The following is a 17,781-nucleotide window of genomic DNA, read 5'->3' on the forward strand; positions in this document are numbered from 1 at the left end:
TAAAATAAAGCGTGTGGGTGACCTGGTTGGATTCCAGGGCAGGTGAGGGTGACCAAGGCAGGGGACAAACACGCCAGGCAGACAGAGCTTAAATGAGAAGTTTCATTAGAAAGGGCAAGACGGTGTGTGTGTGTGTGTGTGTGTGTGTGAAGACACAGACAGAGAGGACGGAATAGAAGAGGGAGACAGGAAAAGTCCTGTCTGCCCCAGGGGAACAGCGGGAAAGAGAGCATAAGTGGGGGGGGGGTGGACTGTCTTTTAAAGGGTCCTTTGCACCTGCGTGCAGACTATGAAGCCGTGGAGCCCTGGGCTCACCAGGGAACTGCCTAGGTGCATTCTGCCAGGTGACGGGGCTGACCAGGGAACCGCCTGGGTGCATTCTGCCAGGTGACGGGGCTGACCAGGGAACTGCCTGGGTGCATTCTGCCAGGTGACAGGGGCGGGCCAGAGTAATGCTGGAATCCTTACACCAGGGATGCTGAGACACCCCCAGCCCAGCAGCTCAGCTGTGACTGCACCGTGACTGGCCCTCCTTGTCTTAGAATGAGTCCGATGTCTTCAGCTGGGTGATCCGAAGAGAGTTCCAGGAGTTGCATCACCTGGTGGACGAGGAGAAAGCCCGCTGCCTGGAGGGGGTAGAGAGTCACACGCGTGGTCTGGTGGCCTCCCTGGACATGCAGCTGGAGCAGGCTCAGGGGACTCAGGAGCGGCTGACCCAGGCTGAGCAGGCTCTGGAGCAGTTCGGGAATGACAGCCACCATGAGTTCATCCGGGTGAGTGGGCAAGAGTTCGGTCCCGGCTCTCCCCTTAACAATGCGGCTTGGACACAGCAGTAACCCCCTGTCCTTCTCTTTCTTCCAGAGGTTCTACTCCACGGTCTCCAGGTAACAACCTCAACCTAAGCTGCCGGGAGAGGTCAGCCAGTGTCTCCGTGTGAGCTAACCCTAAGCTGTGCCCCGTGCGGCTGTCAGCCAAGTGCCCGCCTTCAGGGTTCTCACAGAGTAGTCATATAGAGGAAAAACCGGCCGTCCCGTGGTAGCTGTGGAAACACTGGAGGCAGTGACGGTGGTAGCTATGGAAACACTGGAGGCAGTGACGGTGGTAGCTATGGAAACACTGGAGGCAGTGACGGTGGTAGCTATGGAAACACTGGAGGCGGTGACGGTGGTAGCTATGGAAACACTGGAGGCGGTGACGGCCGGGGTAGAGGCACACAGGTGTGGCAGCAGACAAGTCTGCGCTGTGCAGGCAGGCAGGGTGGAAGCCATCGTGAGAGATGGGGTAAGCGGTGTGCAGACCGCAGGGCGTGATAAAACTCAGTGTGGCTGTGCAGTCAACTGCTGTGTGTGAGGAAGGGGAGATGAGCCAGGCAGGCAAACCCAGAATGGGGGCCCCTGAGGTGTGCTCTTTGGGCCTCGAGGAAGGAGTGAGTCCATGTCAGTGCTGGGGATCTCATACCTGCCACCCCTCTCCGGCCCTGCTGGTGGACGGCTCCCTGTTTTCTTTTTAAATTCTTGTTCTATGTGCATGGGTGTTCTGCACCCATGTACGTCTGTGCGAAGCGCCCACAAGAGCTATGAGCACTGGAGTCGCTGGAACAGACACCGCAGGCAGCTGTGAGCTGCCCTGTGGGTGCCATTCCGTGGGTCTGAGGCATTGAGGCCCTGCCACGCCAGCACTCAGTCACTCGAGACCTCATCTGTGCTTTGCACGTTCCTCAGGCCTTCCTGCGCGCCCCGCAGGCCCAATTCTAGGAAGCAGGCACGTTCTCCAGGAGGAGGCGTGAGGGGAGGGGTGGTGTCACCCATGCGCGGCCCGAGCGAGCGCCCCTGTGACCCTGCAGCTTGGAAAGGGGGCGGGAGACAGCCTTGACCTAGAGCTCCCCGCACTGGCACTCACGCACACAGGGCAGAGGCGCAGCAGGCCCGGCCTTGGGACGGCGCATTCAGCCCGATCTCCTTCAAACCCGGGCTCCACCAGGCCGACATCAAACTGACGGTGTGGAAGAGACTCTTCCGGAAAGTTCTGCCAGGTGAGGCTTCGGGTTGTTATCCTTCCAGTTCGTGATGGCACCAAGAGGCACACAGAGAACCTGAAGGAAGGCTGCATGGGGTAGCGGGGGGTGCGGTCACATGGATAGTGAGGGTGTGGTCACAGGGGTAGTGGGTGTGGTCACAGGGGTAGTGAGGGTGTGGTCACAGGGGTAGTGGGGTGTGGTCACATGGGGAGCGGGGTGTGGTCACAGGGGTAGTGAGGGTGTGGTCACATGGGTGGTGAGGGTGTGGTCACATGGGGTAGTGAAGGTGTGGTCACAGGGGTAGTGGGTGTGGTCACAGGGGTAGTGAGGGTGTGGTCACAGGGGTAGCGGGGGTGTGGTCACAGGGGTAGTGAGGGTGTGATCACAGGGGTAGTGGGGTGTGGTCACATGGGGAGCGGGGTGTGGTCACAGGGGTAGTGAGGGTGTGGTCACATGGGTGGTGAGGGTGTGGTCACATGGGGTAGTGAAGGTGTGGTCACAGGGGTAGTGAGGGTGTGGTCACAGGGGTAGTGAGGGTGTGGTCACAGGGGTAGTGGGGTGTGGTTACAGGGGTAGCGAGGGTGTGGTCACAGGGGTAGCGGGGGTGTGGTCACATGGGTAGTGTCACATGGGTAGTGAGGGTGTGGTCACAGGGGTAGTGGGTGGGGTCACATGGGGAGTGGGTGTGGTCACATGGGGAGTGGGGTGTGGTCACGTGGGGTAGTGGGTGTGGTCACATGGGTAGTGGGGTGTGGTCACATGGGGTAGCGGGGGGTGTGGTCACATGGGGTAGTGAGGGTGTGGTCACGGGGGAGTGGGTGTGGTCACATGGGGAGGGGGTGTAGTCACAGGGGTAGTGGGTGTGGTCACATGGGGAGCGGGGTGTGGTCACATGGAGAGTGGGGTGTGGTCACATGGGGTAGCAGGGGTGTGGTCACATGGGGTAGCAGGGTGTGGTCACATGGGTAGTGGGGTGTGGTCACAGGGGTAGTGAGGTGTGGTCACAGGGGTAGTGGGGTGTGGTCACATGGGTGGTGGGGTGTGGTCACAGGGGTAGTGGGGTGTGGTCACATGGGGAGTGAGGTGTGGTCACATGGGTGGTGGGGTGTGGTCACAGGGGTAGTGGGTGTGGTCACATGGGTGGTGGGGTGTGGTCACATGGGTAGTGGGTGTGGTCACGTGGAGTAGTGGGTGTGGTCACGTGGGGGAGTGGGTGTGGTCACGTGGGGAGTGGGTGTGGTCACGTGGAGTCGTGGGTGTGGTCACGTGGGGAGTGGGTGTGGTCACGTGGGGGAGTGGGTGTGGTCACGTGGAGTAGTGGGTGTGGTCACGTGGGGAGTGGGTGTGGTCACGTGGGGAGTGGGTGTGGGATGGTCGCGCACACACACTTGCGGAAGCCGTCGGGTGCACACCCCTCCCTCCGCTGAGCTCCTCTGGCCCTGTGTGTGGTCTCGGGCGTGGTCCATCCCCTCCCCCACCGCAGCGCATCCACGCCTTCGTCCATCCGCTTCACCCGCGCAGCCAGCCCTGCGCCTGCGCCTTCCAGGTCCCGGGACACCGCTCCGCTGCGACCTAACGCAGGCCTCTTCTCCTTCCAGCCCCAGAGTCTCTCAAGCTGGACCCGGCTACTGCGCACCCTCTCCTGGAGCTCTCGAAGGGCAACACAGTGGTGCAGTGTGGCCTGCTTGCCCAGAGGCGGGCCAGCCAGCCCGAGCGCTTCGACTACAGCACCTGTGTCCTGGCCAGCAAGGGCTTCTCTTGGGGCCGCCACTACTGGGAGGTGGTGGTGGGCAGCAAGAGTGACTGGCGCCTGGGGGTCATCAAGGGCACAGCCAGCCGCAAGGGCAAGCTGAGCAAGTCCCCGGAGCACGGGGTGTGGCTGATCGGCCTCAAGGAGGGCCGGGTGTATGAGGCTTTCGGCTGCCCGCGGCTGCCCCTGCCCGTGGCTGGCCACCCCCACCGCATCGGGGTCTACTTACACTATGAGCAGGGTGAACTGACGTTCTTCGATGCCGACCGCCCCGACGACCTGCGCACACTCTACACCTTCCAGGCTGACTTCCAGGGCAAGCTGTACCCCATCCTGGACACCTGTTGGCACGAGAGGGGCAGCAACTCGCTGCCCATGGTACTGCCCCCACCCAGTGGGCCTGCCCACCTCACGCCCGCACAGCCGTAGGCTGCCCCGGTGCTGTCTGCTCCTTGGCGCATCCTGCTAGACACGGGAATTTGAGCAGCGCCGCTGGCCTAAAAGACGACGTTGGATTGCCTGAGAAGTTTCTTCACACCCGCACGTCCCTGGAACGTTCAGAGCAGGGAATACAGCCCCTTTCCCAACACCTAGGGGCATGTGTGTTACCTTCCCAGGTCCTGTGTCCACTCAACCTACTGAGCAGCCCTGTGCCTGCCAACTCTTCCAGCAGAGGGCAGAAACATTCCCACACAAACTTAATCCGCATCATTGGGACCTTCAAACATCAATTAAAAACAATAAACTTGACAGTCTCCTCATTAATACCATTTTCAGTATTTTTGCTTTAGCTAGGTGTATGTTGGTGGGTGATGTGCCTACAGAGGTCAGACGTTACAGGATCCCCTGGAGCCGGGTTACATAAGGCTGTGAGCTACCTAACATTTACATGAGGCTGTGGGCTACCTAACAGGGTCTGGGAACAGCATGTGCTCTTAACGGCTTAGCGCAAGAGTCTCATGTCCCAGGCTGAGCTATTTAGTACAGGCGTGCGCCATTATGCCTGGTTTAGTCAGTGCTGAGAGTGGAATCCCAGAGGCCCACATCTACTAGGTGGGTGTTCGACTACTTAACCACATCTCCAACCCCACATTAATGGATTTAAGGACGGGTGATCTGAGCCACACCCCAGCCCCTCACTCGGGGATTCTAGGCAGTGCATTGATCAATGAGCCTTTCATCTCATCATCAGAGAAGGCTGAGGCAAGACTGCCAGGTGTTCCAGGCAAGTGTGGGGTACATTCTGAATTCCAGAGTAAGTCACGGTCTTAAAAAAACACAACGGGCCGGGCGTTGGTGGCGCACGCCTTTAATCCCAGCAGGAGGGAGGCAGAGGCAGGAGGATCTCTGTGAGTTCAAGGCCAGCCTGGTCTACAAAGTGAGTTCCAGGACAGCCTCCAAAGCAATACAGAGAAACCCTGTCTCGAAAAACCAAAACAAACAAACCAAAAAATCCTATAAAGTAACTACACGGAGTTAGGTAAAATTGCCTTCTTTTTTCTTTCTTTTTTTGTATTTTGAGACAAGGTCTCACTATGTAACCTTGGCTGTCCTGGAACTATGCAGACCCAACTGGCCTCAAACTCGCACAGATCTCTCCCGACCGCCTCAGTCTCCAGAGCGCTGGATTAAAGGCGTGCGCCACCATGCCCGGTTTTAGAACTACTTTCTATACGCTGGAAACGGAAAGCAGCCAGCTTTCTGGGAGGCTAGTGAAGGCTCGCGCCTTTCGATTCCGGAAGCCCGGCCGGGCCGGATGTTGCAGCGGCCGCAAAGCCGGGTCGAGCTCCTGCGACAGTGCCGTAAAGAGTCGGTCGGTCGGCGCGGCAGCATGGGGCTGTACACGGCGGCGGCGGCGGTGCTGGCGGGCGTGGAGAGCCGCCAGGGCTCGCTCAAGGCGCTGGTGTATTCCAGCAGCTTCCAGGTAGTGGGGCCGGGGGCCGGGGCCGGGTGGGAGCGGGGTTGGGGGGCGAGGCCCGCGCTGGCTGCAGCGAGCGTGTCTCCCGCAGAACGTGAAGCCGCTGTACGCGCTGGTGTGCGAGACGCAGCGCTACTCGGCCGTGCTGGACGCCGTGATCGCCAACGCCGGGCTCCTTCGCGCCGAGAAGAAGCTGCGGCCGCACCTGGCCAAGGTGAGCGAGCGCCCACGGCGGGCGGAGCCTGTGCTCAGCTCTGCACCTCTTCCCTGCATCCGCATCGAGCCGGAACGGACGCGACGGCGTGTGGGGCATTGCGTGAAGGGTTAGCTAGGGCAGAGCCCCAAACCGGCGGTGGCAGGGGCAGCCGACCGGAAAGGGTGACGATGGCAAGGAAGGTTGGGGGTCCAGAGTGCTGCTGAGCAGGTGGTGGCTGCCTGGGGAAAAGGCGCAGGCATGGGAGGCAGGACACTGGGTTTCAGTACTGAATCTGCTTTCTGTCTGCCTTTTTGTGACGCTGGAGATTGTACCAGCTTGCCAGAGAAGAATTCTACCACTGAGCCATACCCCCCTGTCCCTCACTGGGGAGTTCTAGGCAGGTGCTCTACCACTGAGCCACGCCCCAGCCCCTCACTGGGGGATTCTAGGCAGGGGCTTAATGCTAAGCTATACTCCTATTGTTTCTCCAAGCAAGCTCTCTACCCTGCTCCTGAGCCTTGCTCCTAGTCTCTTCAATGGTGGATGCTAGGCAGGCCTCATTCACATGCCCGTGACCCTTTACTGGGAGATTCTAGGCAGGGTCTACTGAACTATGTCCCCAGCCCTTGTTTTTTGAGACAGGTTCTTGCTAAGTTGTTCAGACAGGTCTTAAATTGGTGACGCAGGGTGGTTTTCAGTTCGTAGTGTTCATGCTTAAGTGTATGAGATTGCAGGGGTTATAGGCGTTTGCCCCCATACCTGGTCATTAATTTCTTGGGTGATCTTGGGCAAGAAAATCCCCTGGACAAGACCATCTGGAGGGTTTTATGATGTTAATGGTTTTTCCGTTTTTCTCTGTCCAGGTGCTAGTGTATGAATTGTTGCTAGGGAAGGGTTTTCGAGGGGGTGGTGGTCGATGGAAGACCCTGCTTGGCCGGCACCAGGCGAGACTCAAGGCTGAGTTGGCCCGGCTCAAGGTTCATCGGGGTGTGAGTCGAAATGAGGACCTGTTGGAAGAGAGAGCCAGACCTGGCCAAGGTGAACTGGAGACTGGGGGAGGGTGACAGCCTTCAGGGGGGGCTAGCCTTCCTTCCTACTCATCGCTGCGGCTTCTAGCCTACCAGGTGCCTCGGTTTGTGCGTGTGAACACGCTCAAGACCTGCCCTGAGGATGCAATCGATTACTTCAAGAGACAAGGTTTCTCCTACCAGGGTCGGGCTTCCAGGTGAGAACGTAGGACCTGCCTGGGTGCCTTTATGTCCTGAATGTCCAGGTTCCTGGGGAAGCAGGGGTCTGTGGGAAGAGACTAGGGATAGTGACTGCTTTCTTTAGATGTTTTTTTTTTTCCTACTTTCCCAATGAGATTTTCTCTCTTCTGACAAAGATGTTACCTTTGCTTTTTGTTTTTGTTTTTTGGTTTTTTGGTTTTTTTTTTTTTTTTTGAGGCAGGGTTTCTCCGAGGCTTTTGAAGGCTGTCCTGGAACTAACTCTTGTAGACCAGGCTGGCCTCGAACTCACAGAGATCCACCTGCCTCTGCCTCCCGAGTGCTGGGATTAAAGGCGTGTGCCACCAATGCCCGGCCGTTACCTTTGTTTTAAATGATGAATAGTATAGGTGTCTATGTGTGGGTGTGTGCGTGTGCCCAAAGAGGCACCCTCTTTGGACCCTCTGCAGCTGGGCCTGCAGGCAGGTGAGCTGCTGCACATGGTGCTGGGAACCGAACTCAGGTCTTCTGAAAGAGCAGTGTGTTCCCAACTGCTGAGCCATCTGTCCAGGCCCAATTTTAATCACTTTAATTATCATTGTTGTGTGTGATGTGTGAGAGTACGCAGAAAACAAACTTGCACAAGTGGGTTCTCTTTGCACCTCTGTGGGGTTCCAGGGATTGTCTCAGGTCTGCACAAGCGTTTCACCTGGTGAACCAGCCCTTGCAACCCCTCTTAGAGGCAGGGCTTGATGACATATACTTGTTATCCCAGTACCAGGGAGGTTGAGATGGGATAGAGTTCCAGATCCTGTCTCAACAAGCACGGCTGGTTCAGCTGCTCTTGCAAATGACCCAAGTTCAGTTCCTAGCACCCATGCTGGGTGGGTGACTTTCAGCTTCAGTTCAGGGGGCTCTGATGGCTCTCAGAGTATCTGCACTCACATGCCCATACCTAAGCGTAGCTACATAATTTAAAATAAGTCTTTGTTTAAAAGTGAAAAGCCAGGGTGATGGTTCAGTGGTTAAGGGTGTGACTACTCTTTTAGAGGACCAGTTTGATTCTAGAACCCATGTGGTAGTCACTACCGTCTGCAACTCCAGTCCTAGAGAATCCGATGCCCTTTGGTTCTCACGGGTGCTGTATGCAGACAGAATACCCCAAGCACGTAAAATAAAGGTTAAAGACAAAGCCTAACCAGCGGTTGTTCCCTGCCAGCCTGGAGGACTTGCGAACCCTCAAGGGGCAACATTTCCTTTTGGACCCCTTGTTGCCTGAGCTTCTGGTGTTCCCTGCACAGACAGATCTGCATGAACACCCGCTGTACCGCGCTGGCCATCTCATCCTGCAGGACAAGGTGGGGGCGGGGCAGGAGAAAGGGGGTGGGGGAGAATGACTTCCGGCTCTGTGTTCACCCGGCCACCCGCCATTTCTGCCCTGCTAGGCCAGCTGCCTCCCAGCCATGCTGCTGTCTCCCCCACCAGGTTCCCATGTCATTGATGCCTGTGCTGCCCCTGGCAACAAGACCAGTTACATTGCCGCGCTTCTGAAGAACCAGGGGTGAGTGCTAGCAATGAGCTTTGAGGCAGAGGGAGGGATGTTGGAAAAATCTCACTGAATGATAACGCTTGAGAGTATGGCCCTGGGCAACTCAGCCTAGTTCCAAGCCAAGCTACTGGTATGAGACAAAACTCCCTCAGGCTTGGGGTTCTTTCCAGGCTGGTTATCTGTGCACCCTGTAAGCCACTAATATGTGTTGTATCTTAGCTTTTCCTTTTGTTTTGGGTGGTAGTGTATTGGGGATTGAATCCCCAAAGCCTTATATATGCTAGGCAAGCACTGTACCACTGAGCCACACCCCCAGCCCCTCACTGGGGGATTCTAGGCAGGTGCTCTACCACTGAGCCACACCCCAGCCCCTCACTGGGGGATTCTAGGCAGGGGCTCTACCACTGAGTCACACCCCAGCCCCTCACTGGGGGATTCTAGGCAGGGGCTCTACCATTGAGCCACACCCCAGCCCCTCACTGGGGAATTCTAGGCAGGTGCTCTACCATTGAGCCACACCCCTAGACCTGTGTCCTGGCTTAGTTTATGTAACAGCTTGATGTTACCTAACTGTGGGGCTCCATGCTCCATAAATTCTCAGTTCAGGAGCTGGCAAAATGACTCCGTGTCCACTGGCTGCTGTCCCTGAGGACCTGAGTTCAGTTCCCAGCCCTCACGTCAGGTGGCTCACAACTTAACTCCAACTCCCTGGGTTCCATCACTCTTCTTGGCCTCCACACGCACCTGCACACATGTGACATATATATTGTTTTTTAAAGATTTATTTTATCGGGGGAGGGTCTAGACCCTGCTCCAAATGATGTGACAGACTTTGATGAAGATCCCCCATGGAAGGCCTCACCCTCCCTGGGGAGCAGAAAGGGGATGGGATAGGGGGTCGGTGGCGGGCAGGGAGAGGAAACTGGGATTGACATGTACAACAAGCTTGTTTCTAATTTAAATTTAAATTTTAAAAAAAGGAAAAGGTTTATTTTATGTATATAGTGCTCTATCTGCACATACACCTGCAGGCCAGCAGAGGGCATCAGATCCCATTATAGATGGCTGTGAGCCTCCACTCAGGACCTCTGGAGGAGCTGCCAGTGATCTTAACTGCTGAGCCATCTCTCTGACCCCATAGAAGTTTTAATTTAAAAGAAATTCTCAGTTCATTCTGCCTCTGCTCTCTTCCCTAGGAAGATCTTTGCTTTCGACCAGGATGCTAAGCGACTAGCAGCCATGGCTACCCTGCTGGCTCGAGCTGGGGTCTCTTGCTGCGAGTTAGCAGAAGAGGACTTCCTGGCAGTCTCTCCCTCCGACCAGCGGTACAGCCGGGTCCAGTACATCTTGCTGGACCCTTCTTGTAGTGGCTCTGGTGAGAGGGGACAGTGTGGCTGCAGTCTGAGCCCCACAGCAACTTGGATACTAAAGTTAATCTTGGTATAACTTCTGAGTGGTGGCAGTAGGCAAATGCTCATGTGTACGGTGGGGATTTTGGTGGGAAATGGCTTCACAATTGCAGCTCCTTCTGCATAGGTATGCTGAGCCGGCAGCTGGAGGAGCATGGGGGAGGCACACCCAGCAAGGAGCGCCTGCAGGCCCTGGCAGGCTTCCAGCAACGGGCTCTGTGCCATGCACTGAGCTTCCCCTCTCTGCAACGCCTGGTCTACTCCACGTGTTCCCTTTGCCAAGAAGAGAATGAAGACGTGGTCCAAGAAGCTCTACAGCAGAGCTCGGGGGTCTTCAGGTAGTGGTGTCCCCAGGGTCTGAAAGAGCTCACAGGTTACTTCTCACCAGGGTCTGAGTTCTCTTGTCCTCCACAGATTGGCTCCAGTCCTACCCACGTGGCCTCACCGAGGTCTCAGTACCTTCCCAGGGTCTGAACACTGCCTCCGGGCCTCCCCTGAGACCACGCTCACTGGTGGCTTCTTCATTGCTGTGTTTGAACGGGCAGAGGCGGTGCCAGGGTGAGTAAGGAGAGCAGAGTTCTCGACTGCGACCTTGGCTGGCCCGAAACTCACTCACTGTAGGTGGACGAGGCTTTGCCTCCTGAGTGCTACAGCTAAAGGTACGTCCGTCCATCACTACCCTCTGGCCTGTTCTTCCAGCCCAGCTCCACAGGACAAAGCAGAGGCTCCAGAGCCTCTCAGCAAAGCCCCAAAGAGAAAGAGAAGACGCAAAGCTGCAGCTGGTACCAGCACACAGCCGAGCACGTAGCGGGCGCCGTGGGCCCTGCAGCCAGCAAAGGCTTCCTCACTGCGCGAACCCTGCTCTCTGGGAAGGGCAGAAGCCTGGCCCTGTGGGTCCCTCACTGGCAGGTCTATCTACCACTTGAGTTCTTTGCTTCACAAATAAAGGGCAGACTCGGTCTATGACAGATCACAGTTTTATTTTTAATGACATAAGCAAGAACAATCTCACATTCATACTAAAATCTCAGCTACACTCACAGGAACTCAGTCTATCTGTAGTGGAAGCCCCAACCTCCCTGTCCCTGTCCAGCGTGAGCACAGACAAATGTGCCACACACCGAGGCTATGCCAGGACGCCTCTTCAGGGCCCTGGATGCAGGCCTGCTGTGGAGTTGAGGTAATTAATTAGCTCATACTGAGTTCAGGGAGGCCCCTTCCTTACCTGAGGCACAGGTAGAGGCACCTGTGCAGACCCCCACCTATCCCCATCCCACAGGCTCTCCCCATCTCCATACAACCCAGCCTAACCCTTGCCAGTCAGTCACAAAGGGAAGGGACCAGTTACAGCTACATCACATTGTTTATAAAGTAAGACTCACACTTATACGACATGGCCAGAAGGAGCTCTACCCCGTCAGCAGAGAGCTGCTGGGGACAGCCCATGAGCCCCTCCTTCACACAGGCATAACTATACAGCTAAATCCTACTATTCAATAGCATTTATACTTAACCACCTCAGTGAACCAAGCTTGAAGGAATTTAAAAGGCAATTTAGCTTAAATATAAAAATAAATTTTTATTTTGTTAAAAAACGTTTAAATATTGTTTTTCTTTTAATTTAGACACACGCATTCATACTTCTCCCAAAGAGGATGGGCATGGCAGCCAAGCTCTGGGGCCTAAGAGTATGGTTTTGGGAAAGGAAAAAGAAAGGCTAGGAAAGACCCTTTTGGGAACACAACTAAGGAACCTAAAAGTGTAGTCCATTAACCCACAACTCCACACAGGCAGACGCCGCCCTTGCCGGGGCTGTGTTCTGTGGGGAGGACAACAGAGGGAAGTCTTTGCTCCCACAAGCTCTACCCCTGGGCTGCCAGCCCTTAAGTCAAACACTATTGAGAATTCAGGGGCCAGCACTGTGGCTGTCACGCGGTGCCACTTTCAGCATTCAATGAGCTAGGCCTGAGAGGGCCCAGGTGACATTAAGTCCGGCATTACGAACATGCCGCCACACATACGATTCAATTCTTCCTCCAAACTCGATTCAAGGAGCAACACACATTAACATCATACAAACACAGTACAAGGCTTGGAAAGTACAATCCCGAAGAGGCGAAGTGGCCCGTGGGGTGTCGGGCAGGTGAAGAGGCAGCTAGAAGCAGTGGTGGGCAGTTCGCCTGCCCCAGGACTTCCTGGAGCAAACTTCTCCCCTGGCTCTGCCAGGCTAAGTCCTGAGCCACCAGCCTTCAGAGGCTGGACTGGCAGAGGGCTGGAGATAAACACACTTGGCAGAAGAGGCAAGCAGCACCCACTGGGGTCTCCAAGGCAAAGCAAGATTCCCCGCCATTTAAAAGGAATGAATCTCAAAGAGGACAGACAGGTGAAAGTCAAAGCAGCAAGAAATGAGGGGACCCCGGAGGAACCAGAGGAAGAGACCATGTCTTATGGCCAAGCCGAGCAGACAGAGCTCAGGGACACTGTTCCCCCAATCCTACACAATGTGTACTAGGGATCCAAGTGGGTACCATGCCCGTTAGCAGAGATGGCTCAGGGAAAGGGGGAGCCGCCTAGGCCACAAACTACACAAGCGCCGGGGCAGCAAGGACAGTATGTACACGCTTCTTCAGTTCTCCAGCCTCACCAGGTGACTGTTCACGCCAAGTATCGGCTTCTGCCCCTCCCTGGGGCACCCACTTTCTCTAGAACAGAAGGGCCAGGCTGCCACTTCTGCCCCGGTGACGGGCTGGGTGTGCTGTGGAATCCGAAGGGTCAGAGGCTCGCTCTTCCCAGCAGGTGCTGAGGTCCAGACTCGGGCAGGAGTGGGGACTGGGGACGAGGCAGGCTGCTACTTCTTGCGGGTATGCTGCCTTCGGGCCTGAAGTCGCTGTCGAGCCCCTGGCGTCTTGGATCCCGCGCCAATGGAAAATGAAGGGGCTGCTGATCCTGGAAAAAGTTGACAAGACCTCATCAGGGCAGTTACTGCCACAGAAAATGTACCTGGTGCCTTGCTCTGGGAAGTTAGGTCAAACGAAGAAGCAGAGATGTTCTGCCGGGGCTTCCAAAGCTGTTGGCAGCCCTCTTAGCCCTTGGTGGGAACCGATCATAAACATGCAGGAAAAATACCAACACAAAAATAAGCCAAACCAAATAAACACACACCAGCACTTGGCTTTCCAAATACGTGAGTTTCCTGAGAAGGCTCAACTCTCCCGTGCAACTCCCCTTGACCCTGAGGGCCAGCATCTGCTATCACATAATCACTCCTCATCCAAGGGACAGGGTGTGTCATGCTGGCAACAGACTGCTTGCTTACCGAAAGGTCCGACTCCAACAAAGCCTTGGGCAGGCGTTGAGGAAGCCCCAAACGAGAGGCTGCTGCCTGCGGTGCCTACTCCAGGGGCAGGGGTGCTCTGCCCAAAAGTGGGTGTGGACGTGCCTAGAAGGGAGAGATTAAAAGCTGCAGAGACTGGGCTACCCCTCAGCACTTGGCTGGCCTCCACCCTGCCCTGCACACCTGCAGCAGGAGGCGTGGCACTGTCAGGATTACCTGCCTCCCCACCTTCCCTCTCTTACCTTGAAGGGTCCCTAACCCTCCCAGGATGCCCTGAGAATGACTCCTGCTCTGCCTGTATGCAATTATCTCAGGGCAGTCTTGTTGCGATGTCGCTTCCAGACCATTTGTCACCCCTCCTACCTCAAACACCCAATTCTTTTGTTTTGCTATTTTTGAGACCGGGTCTGCTATGTAGCCCAAGTTGGCCTGAAACTCTCCAACCTCCTGTCCGAGCCGAAGTACTGGAGTAGCAGGCATTGTCCTGTCGTTGCATGTCACCTGTCAATCATTTCTTTTCCCCCACCCCCACAAAGGACCCTGAACTACCCTCCCCATCACCATTCTTAAGTGACTTCGCCCCTAGCGAGAAAGACTCATGATCCTTTGGTGCCACCAACAGCCACACAAACGGAGATCTCCCTGTGTGTGGCTGTCGTGTGGGTGTGTGTGTACCAGGGTACTATTCTTTCTGGGAGTGTACACAAGCCAGAGGTTGACACTGGGCGTCTTCCAGAGTCTCTCATCAGTCTGGAGCTGGCTATTTTGACTTGACTGGCCAACAAGTTCATGCACTCAGCACTGGGATTACAGGTACACACTGCCTCACCTTGCTATCGAGTACTGGGGATTGAACTCAGATCCTCACACTCAAGTGGCAGGTACTTTGACTACTGAGCCATCTCCCCGGCCCTGTCACGGGCTTATTCCAGAGGCTGCTTGAACTTCTGCACACTGCGGGAACTCAAAACGTTCCCACCCATGAACAAGCCACGTGGCAAACTGTACACTTTCTCTGATCATATCCCTTTTCTCACCACTGTTCCGGACACTCAACAGACCTGCCTCTCACCTCCCCAAGAGTCCTTTCTCCCTTATGTACCTCTGAAGGCCAAAACTCACCCTGCACGTATCAAACAAGAATCTCTTCATCCTTCAGCTTGAAATCCTATTGTGACTCCCCTGGTTATTTAAAATCCAAACAATGAACCCTGGCTATGACCTGGCATTATGATGTTTGTTTAATGGGAGAGAGATCAATGGTTCCAGAGAACCCAGGTTCAATTCCCAGCACAAAAATGGCAGCTCTCAAGTCCCACCCTCTTCTGGCTGCTGTGGGCACCAGCATGTATATGGTACCACCTATATACACATATGTTTCTTTTTTTTTTTTTTTTTGGTTTTTCGAGACAGGGTTTCTCTGCATTGTTTTGGAAGCTGTCCTGGAACTCGCTCTATAGACCAGGCTGGTCTCATACTTACAGAGATCCGCCTGCCTCTGCCTCCCGAGTGCTGGGGTTAAAGGCGTGCGCCACCAATGCCCGGCTCGTGTCTTTTTTTTTTTTTGGTTTTTTGAGACAGGGTTTCTCTGTAGCTTTGAAGGCTGTCCTGGAACTCACTCTGTAGACCAGGCTGGCCTCGAACTCACAGAGATCCGCCTGCCTCTGCCTCCCGAGTGCTGGGATTAAAGGCGTGCGCCACCACCGCCCGGCTCGTGTCTTTTTTTAAAGGGGTATGTAGGTATGTGCACAAGCACAGCGTACTGGGGACCGGAAAGCGGCGTCAGATTCCTGGAACTACAGCTCCAGGCAGCTGACGGCCCCTGGAGAGGGTGCTGCAGCTTTGCTTGGGTCCTCTTTCAGAACAGGTCTTGGCCACCCCAGCCCTCCAGAATCCTTACCTCCAAACACAGGCTTGCTTTCAGGCGTACTGCCCACATTGAAGGCGAAGGGTGAGCTCTGGTTGGATGTGCCCAGGGTGTTCAGGCTTCCCCCAAAGGAGGTAGTGGCGCCTGTGGTCCCGCTCTGTCCAGATCCAAAGCTGAAAGTTCCAGAGGAGGAGCTGGTGCCTGGAGCAGCACCAAGCCCAAAGCCTCCACTGCCAGAAGGAGCCGCTGAGCCACCAAATGTGAATGGGGATGGAGTAGAGCTGCCAAATAAAGAGCTGCTGCTCCCACTGTTGGTGGTCTGCGTGGTGGCTCCAAAGCCGGAGGTGGTGGCTGATCCAAAGGAGAACACAGATGTGGTGCTGCCGAAAGCTGGCTGCGTGCTGGCAGGGGTGCCAAAGGTAGAGGCTGCGGTTTTCAACCCGCCGAAAGCCGGTTGTGCAGCGCTGCCAAAGGTGGCTGGGGCCGGGGATGTCGACGGGGCTGAGGCCACAGAGTTGCCGAAAGTGAAAGAGCTGCCAAAACTTGGGGCAAGCGCTGGCTTGGCTGCCCCCTCAGTGGCTCCAAACTGAGGCTGTGGGTTGGCTGCAGGGTAAGTCGGGAGCGCGGGTTTGGCAGCAGAGCTGAAGGGAATGTTGAAGGCCGGGGTGACAGAGCCGCTGAAGGTCAGTGTGGGCTGGCTGGCGGTGGACGGGGCTGAGGTGGAGGTGGTGAGGGTGCCGCCAAAGCCACTGAAGCCACCAGTGCCACTGCTGCTGCTGCTGGCCACTGTCTGGGCAAAGGAGGTGCTCGCTGCAGGTGCTGCGGTGGTGGCAGCGGGCTTGCCAAACTGGAAGATGGAGGACAGGGCTGGGGCAGAAGTGGCAACAGTGGCAGGAGGACCTCCCCCGAACACCACTGGCTGGGAGGTGGAAGTCATGGTACTGCTGGCCGTGCTGGCCACAGCGCTCACTCCAAAGCCAAATACAGGCTTCGAGGCAGAAACTGTGGTGCTAGAGGCCACTGTGGAGGTAGCAGTGGCCAAGCCAGTGAAGAGAGGGACTGGTGTGACTGCAGTGGTGGCTGCGGCCGCTGTCTGCTTCACGGAGAAGGGGCCTGACAGAGGCATGGATGTAATTGGCTCCACACTGTCAAAAATGGGCTTGAAAGCGGGAGCTGTGGTACTCGCCGCTGTGGTGAGGGTGGTGCCGGATGAAGCCGCTGTAGTGGTGGCTGAGGAGCCGGATGGCACCGGGCTAGCATTTTCACTTTTAGGTGTGGCCATAAAAATGGGCTTAAACATGGGAGAACAAGCGGGGCCAGGAGTGGCCGGGGAGGAGGAGGACGTGGCAGGTGGGTTTAGCATCCCAAACAGCATGCTGGGCTTTGGGGTGGGGGACGGAGCCGTGGAGGCTGGAGTGCTGGCAGCCTGCTCAGCCTGAGGGACTCCAGGGGACTTGGTGTCAGTGAGTGGTGTTGCAGATGAAGCAGGGGCCAGTCCCAGGAAGGTGGCTGTAGGTTTGGAGTCTGAGGAGGTGCTGGCCAATGGCCCTGTGAGTGGTGACACAAGAGGGGTCAGGAGGCTGGGTGTCTTCAGAGGCGAAGGGGCTGCAGTAGTTGCTGCTGCAGCAGGCTCTGTGAAGAAGAGGAAGTGGGTGAGTTCTGAGGGTGTCTGCAGGTGGCACTCAGCATGCTGCATTCTCCAGAACCACCAAAGCACAGGGACTCAAGGAGCCATTACATTATTTCTACTCCAGATCCCAGGAAAGACAGAAGGAAGAACAAAGCATGGGGCTGCATGTGTGGTCGCGAAGGAAAATGCCATTAGCGCAACTCTGATGTCTACTTACTCACCTACACGTGCCTACTGCTCTAACAAAGACTCACCATGTTCATCAACCCAGCAGAGCAGTGTCTGTCTGAGCTGTAGGAGCTGCATCTCCAGGGAGGGAAGCACAGCTACACTGGTGTGTCCATGTACAGCAGCACCAAGGTGCCAGCCTCACCCAGAGAGGGGTTTCAGTTACTCTAGGCTTGGGATCCAGAAGCTCTGACACTTCATGGGACGGATTATGTCACAACTACAGACACCTCCTAAGGAAGGCATCGTTCTCAGATGACACAGGCTTAGAGCAGCTAGGGCAGTTGACTTTGAATCCTGAACCCAGTATGACAGCCTGCCTTCCTACATATTTCTAGACCAGGGCATTCTGAAGCCTAGAACCGACAGATTCTACACTCCCTTCATGTCAAAAGCCTGTCATTACAGGGCAGAGTGCGCTCTGCTTACCTGAGGACGGTGGGGCTGGAGATGGAGAGTCCTGCATCTTCTTCAAGCTCTCCAACAGTGGGTTAGAGCTAGGCACTGGGAGGGAGGCTGCTGAGGCAGCAGGCCCCACAGCAGCAGGCAGAGTGAACGTGAAAGGAGGATTGGCGGCAGGTGGGGTTTCAGTGGCTGAGGTGGAGGCGTCATCTGAGGAGGAGAGACAAGCTTCTTACATGGGAGTTCCAGAGTAAAGGTACGGGAAGCTCAGAACCC

General features: G+C 55.9%; 3 protein-coding genes across 6 annotated transcripts in view; 2 read left to right on the forward strand and 1 right to left on the reverse strand.

Annotated features, from left to right (window-relative positions):
• The window catches only part of Trim50 (tripartite motif containing 50), a 14,508-nt gene extending 9,909 nt beyond the window's left edge, over positions 1–4,599 (forward strand). The window contains exons 3-6 of the mRNA XM_005080363.3: positions 543–773; positions 862–884; positions 1,908–2,032; positions 3,616–4,599. Of these exons, the coding sequence (XP_005080420.1) occupies positions 543–773; positions 862–884; positions 1,908–2,032; positions 3,616–4,196 (960 nt within the window). The 3' untranslated portion in view covers positions 4,197–4,599. The remainder of the gene's footprint in view (positions 1–542; positions 774–861; positions 885–1,907; positions 2,033–3,615) is intronic.
• A 950-nt stretch (positions 4,600–5,549) lies between these two features.
• Nsun5 (NOP2/Sun RNA methyltransferase 5) lies at positions 5,550–11,012 on the forward strand. Of its 2 annotated transcripts, none has more exons than XM_021233200.2 (10): positions 5,550–5,691; positions 5,777–5,899; positions 6,745–6,919; positions 6,998–7,106; positions 8,306–8,444; positions 8,532–8,647; positions 9,832–10,010; positions 10,172–10,382; positions 10,459–10,594; positions 10,744–11,012. In XM_021233200.2, exons 1-10 carry the CDS (start codon positions 5,599–5,601, stop codon positions 11,008–11,010), a joined length of 1,548 nt encoding a protein of 515 aa, XP_021088859.1. In that variant the 5' UTR covers positions 5,550–5,598; the 3' UTR covers positions 11,011–11,012. The 2 variants fall into 2 exon arrangements, with proteins under 2 accessions (XP_021088859.1, XP_005080421.1); XM_005080364.4 differs by having other exon boundaries at positions 5,551–5,691; positions 10,459–10,602; positions 10,744–11,007.
• Positions 11,006–17,781, reverse strand: part of Pom121c (POM121 transmembrane nucleoporin C) — a 28,184-nt gene continuing 21,408 nt past the window's right edge. For all 3 annotated transcript variants that reach the window (XM_040731220.1, XM_040731219.1, XM_013120801.3), the window contains exons 10-13: positions 17,533–17,715; positions 15,279–16,877; positions 13,361–13,483; positions 11,006–12,990 (exon numbers count right to left, since the gene is read on the reverse strand). In XM_040731220.1, coding sequence (XP_040587154.1) covers positions 12,893–12,990; positions 13,361–13,483; positions 15,279–16,877; positions 17,533–17,715 — 2,003 coding nt within the window. In that variant the 3' untranslated portion in view covers positions 11,006–12,892. The remainder of the gene's footprint in view (positions 12,991–13,360; positions 13,484–15,278; positions 16,878–17,532; positions 17,716–17,781) is intronic.

This window comes from Mesocricetus auratus, unplaced genomic scaffold (genome assembly GCF_017639785.1).
Source record: "Mesocricetus auratus isolate SY011 unplaced genomic scaffold, BCM_Maur_2.0 Super-Scaffold_100025, whole genome shotgun sequence".
NCBI lineage: Eukaryota > Metazoa > Chordata > Mammalia > Rodentia > Cricetidae > Mesocricetus > Mesocricetus auratus.

Excerpts from the sequence above, each read along its gene's own strand:
- Nsun5 (XM_021233200.2), top strand. The coding sequence starts at position 5,599 with ATGGGGCTGTACACGGCGGCGGCGGCGGTGCTGGCGGGCGTGGAGAGC. Across the intron at positions 6,920-6,997 it reads GAGAGCCAGACCTGGCCAAG|CCTACCAGGTGCCTCGGTTT; the intron begins GTGAACTGGAGA and ends TGCGGCTTCTAG. Across the intron at positions 10,011-10,171 it reads CCCTTCTTGTAGTGGCTCTG|GTATGCTGAGCCGGCAGCTG; the intron begins GTGAGAGGGGAC and ends CCTTCTGCATAG.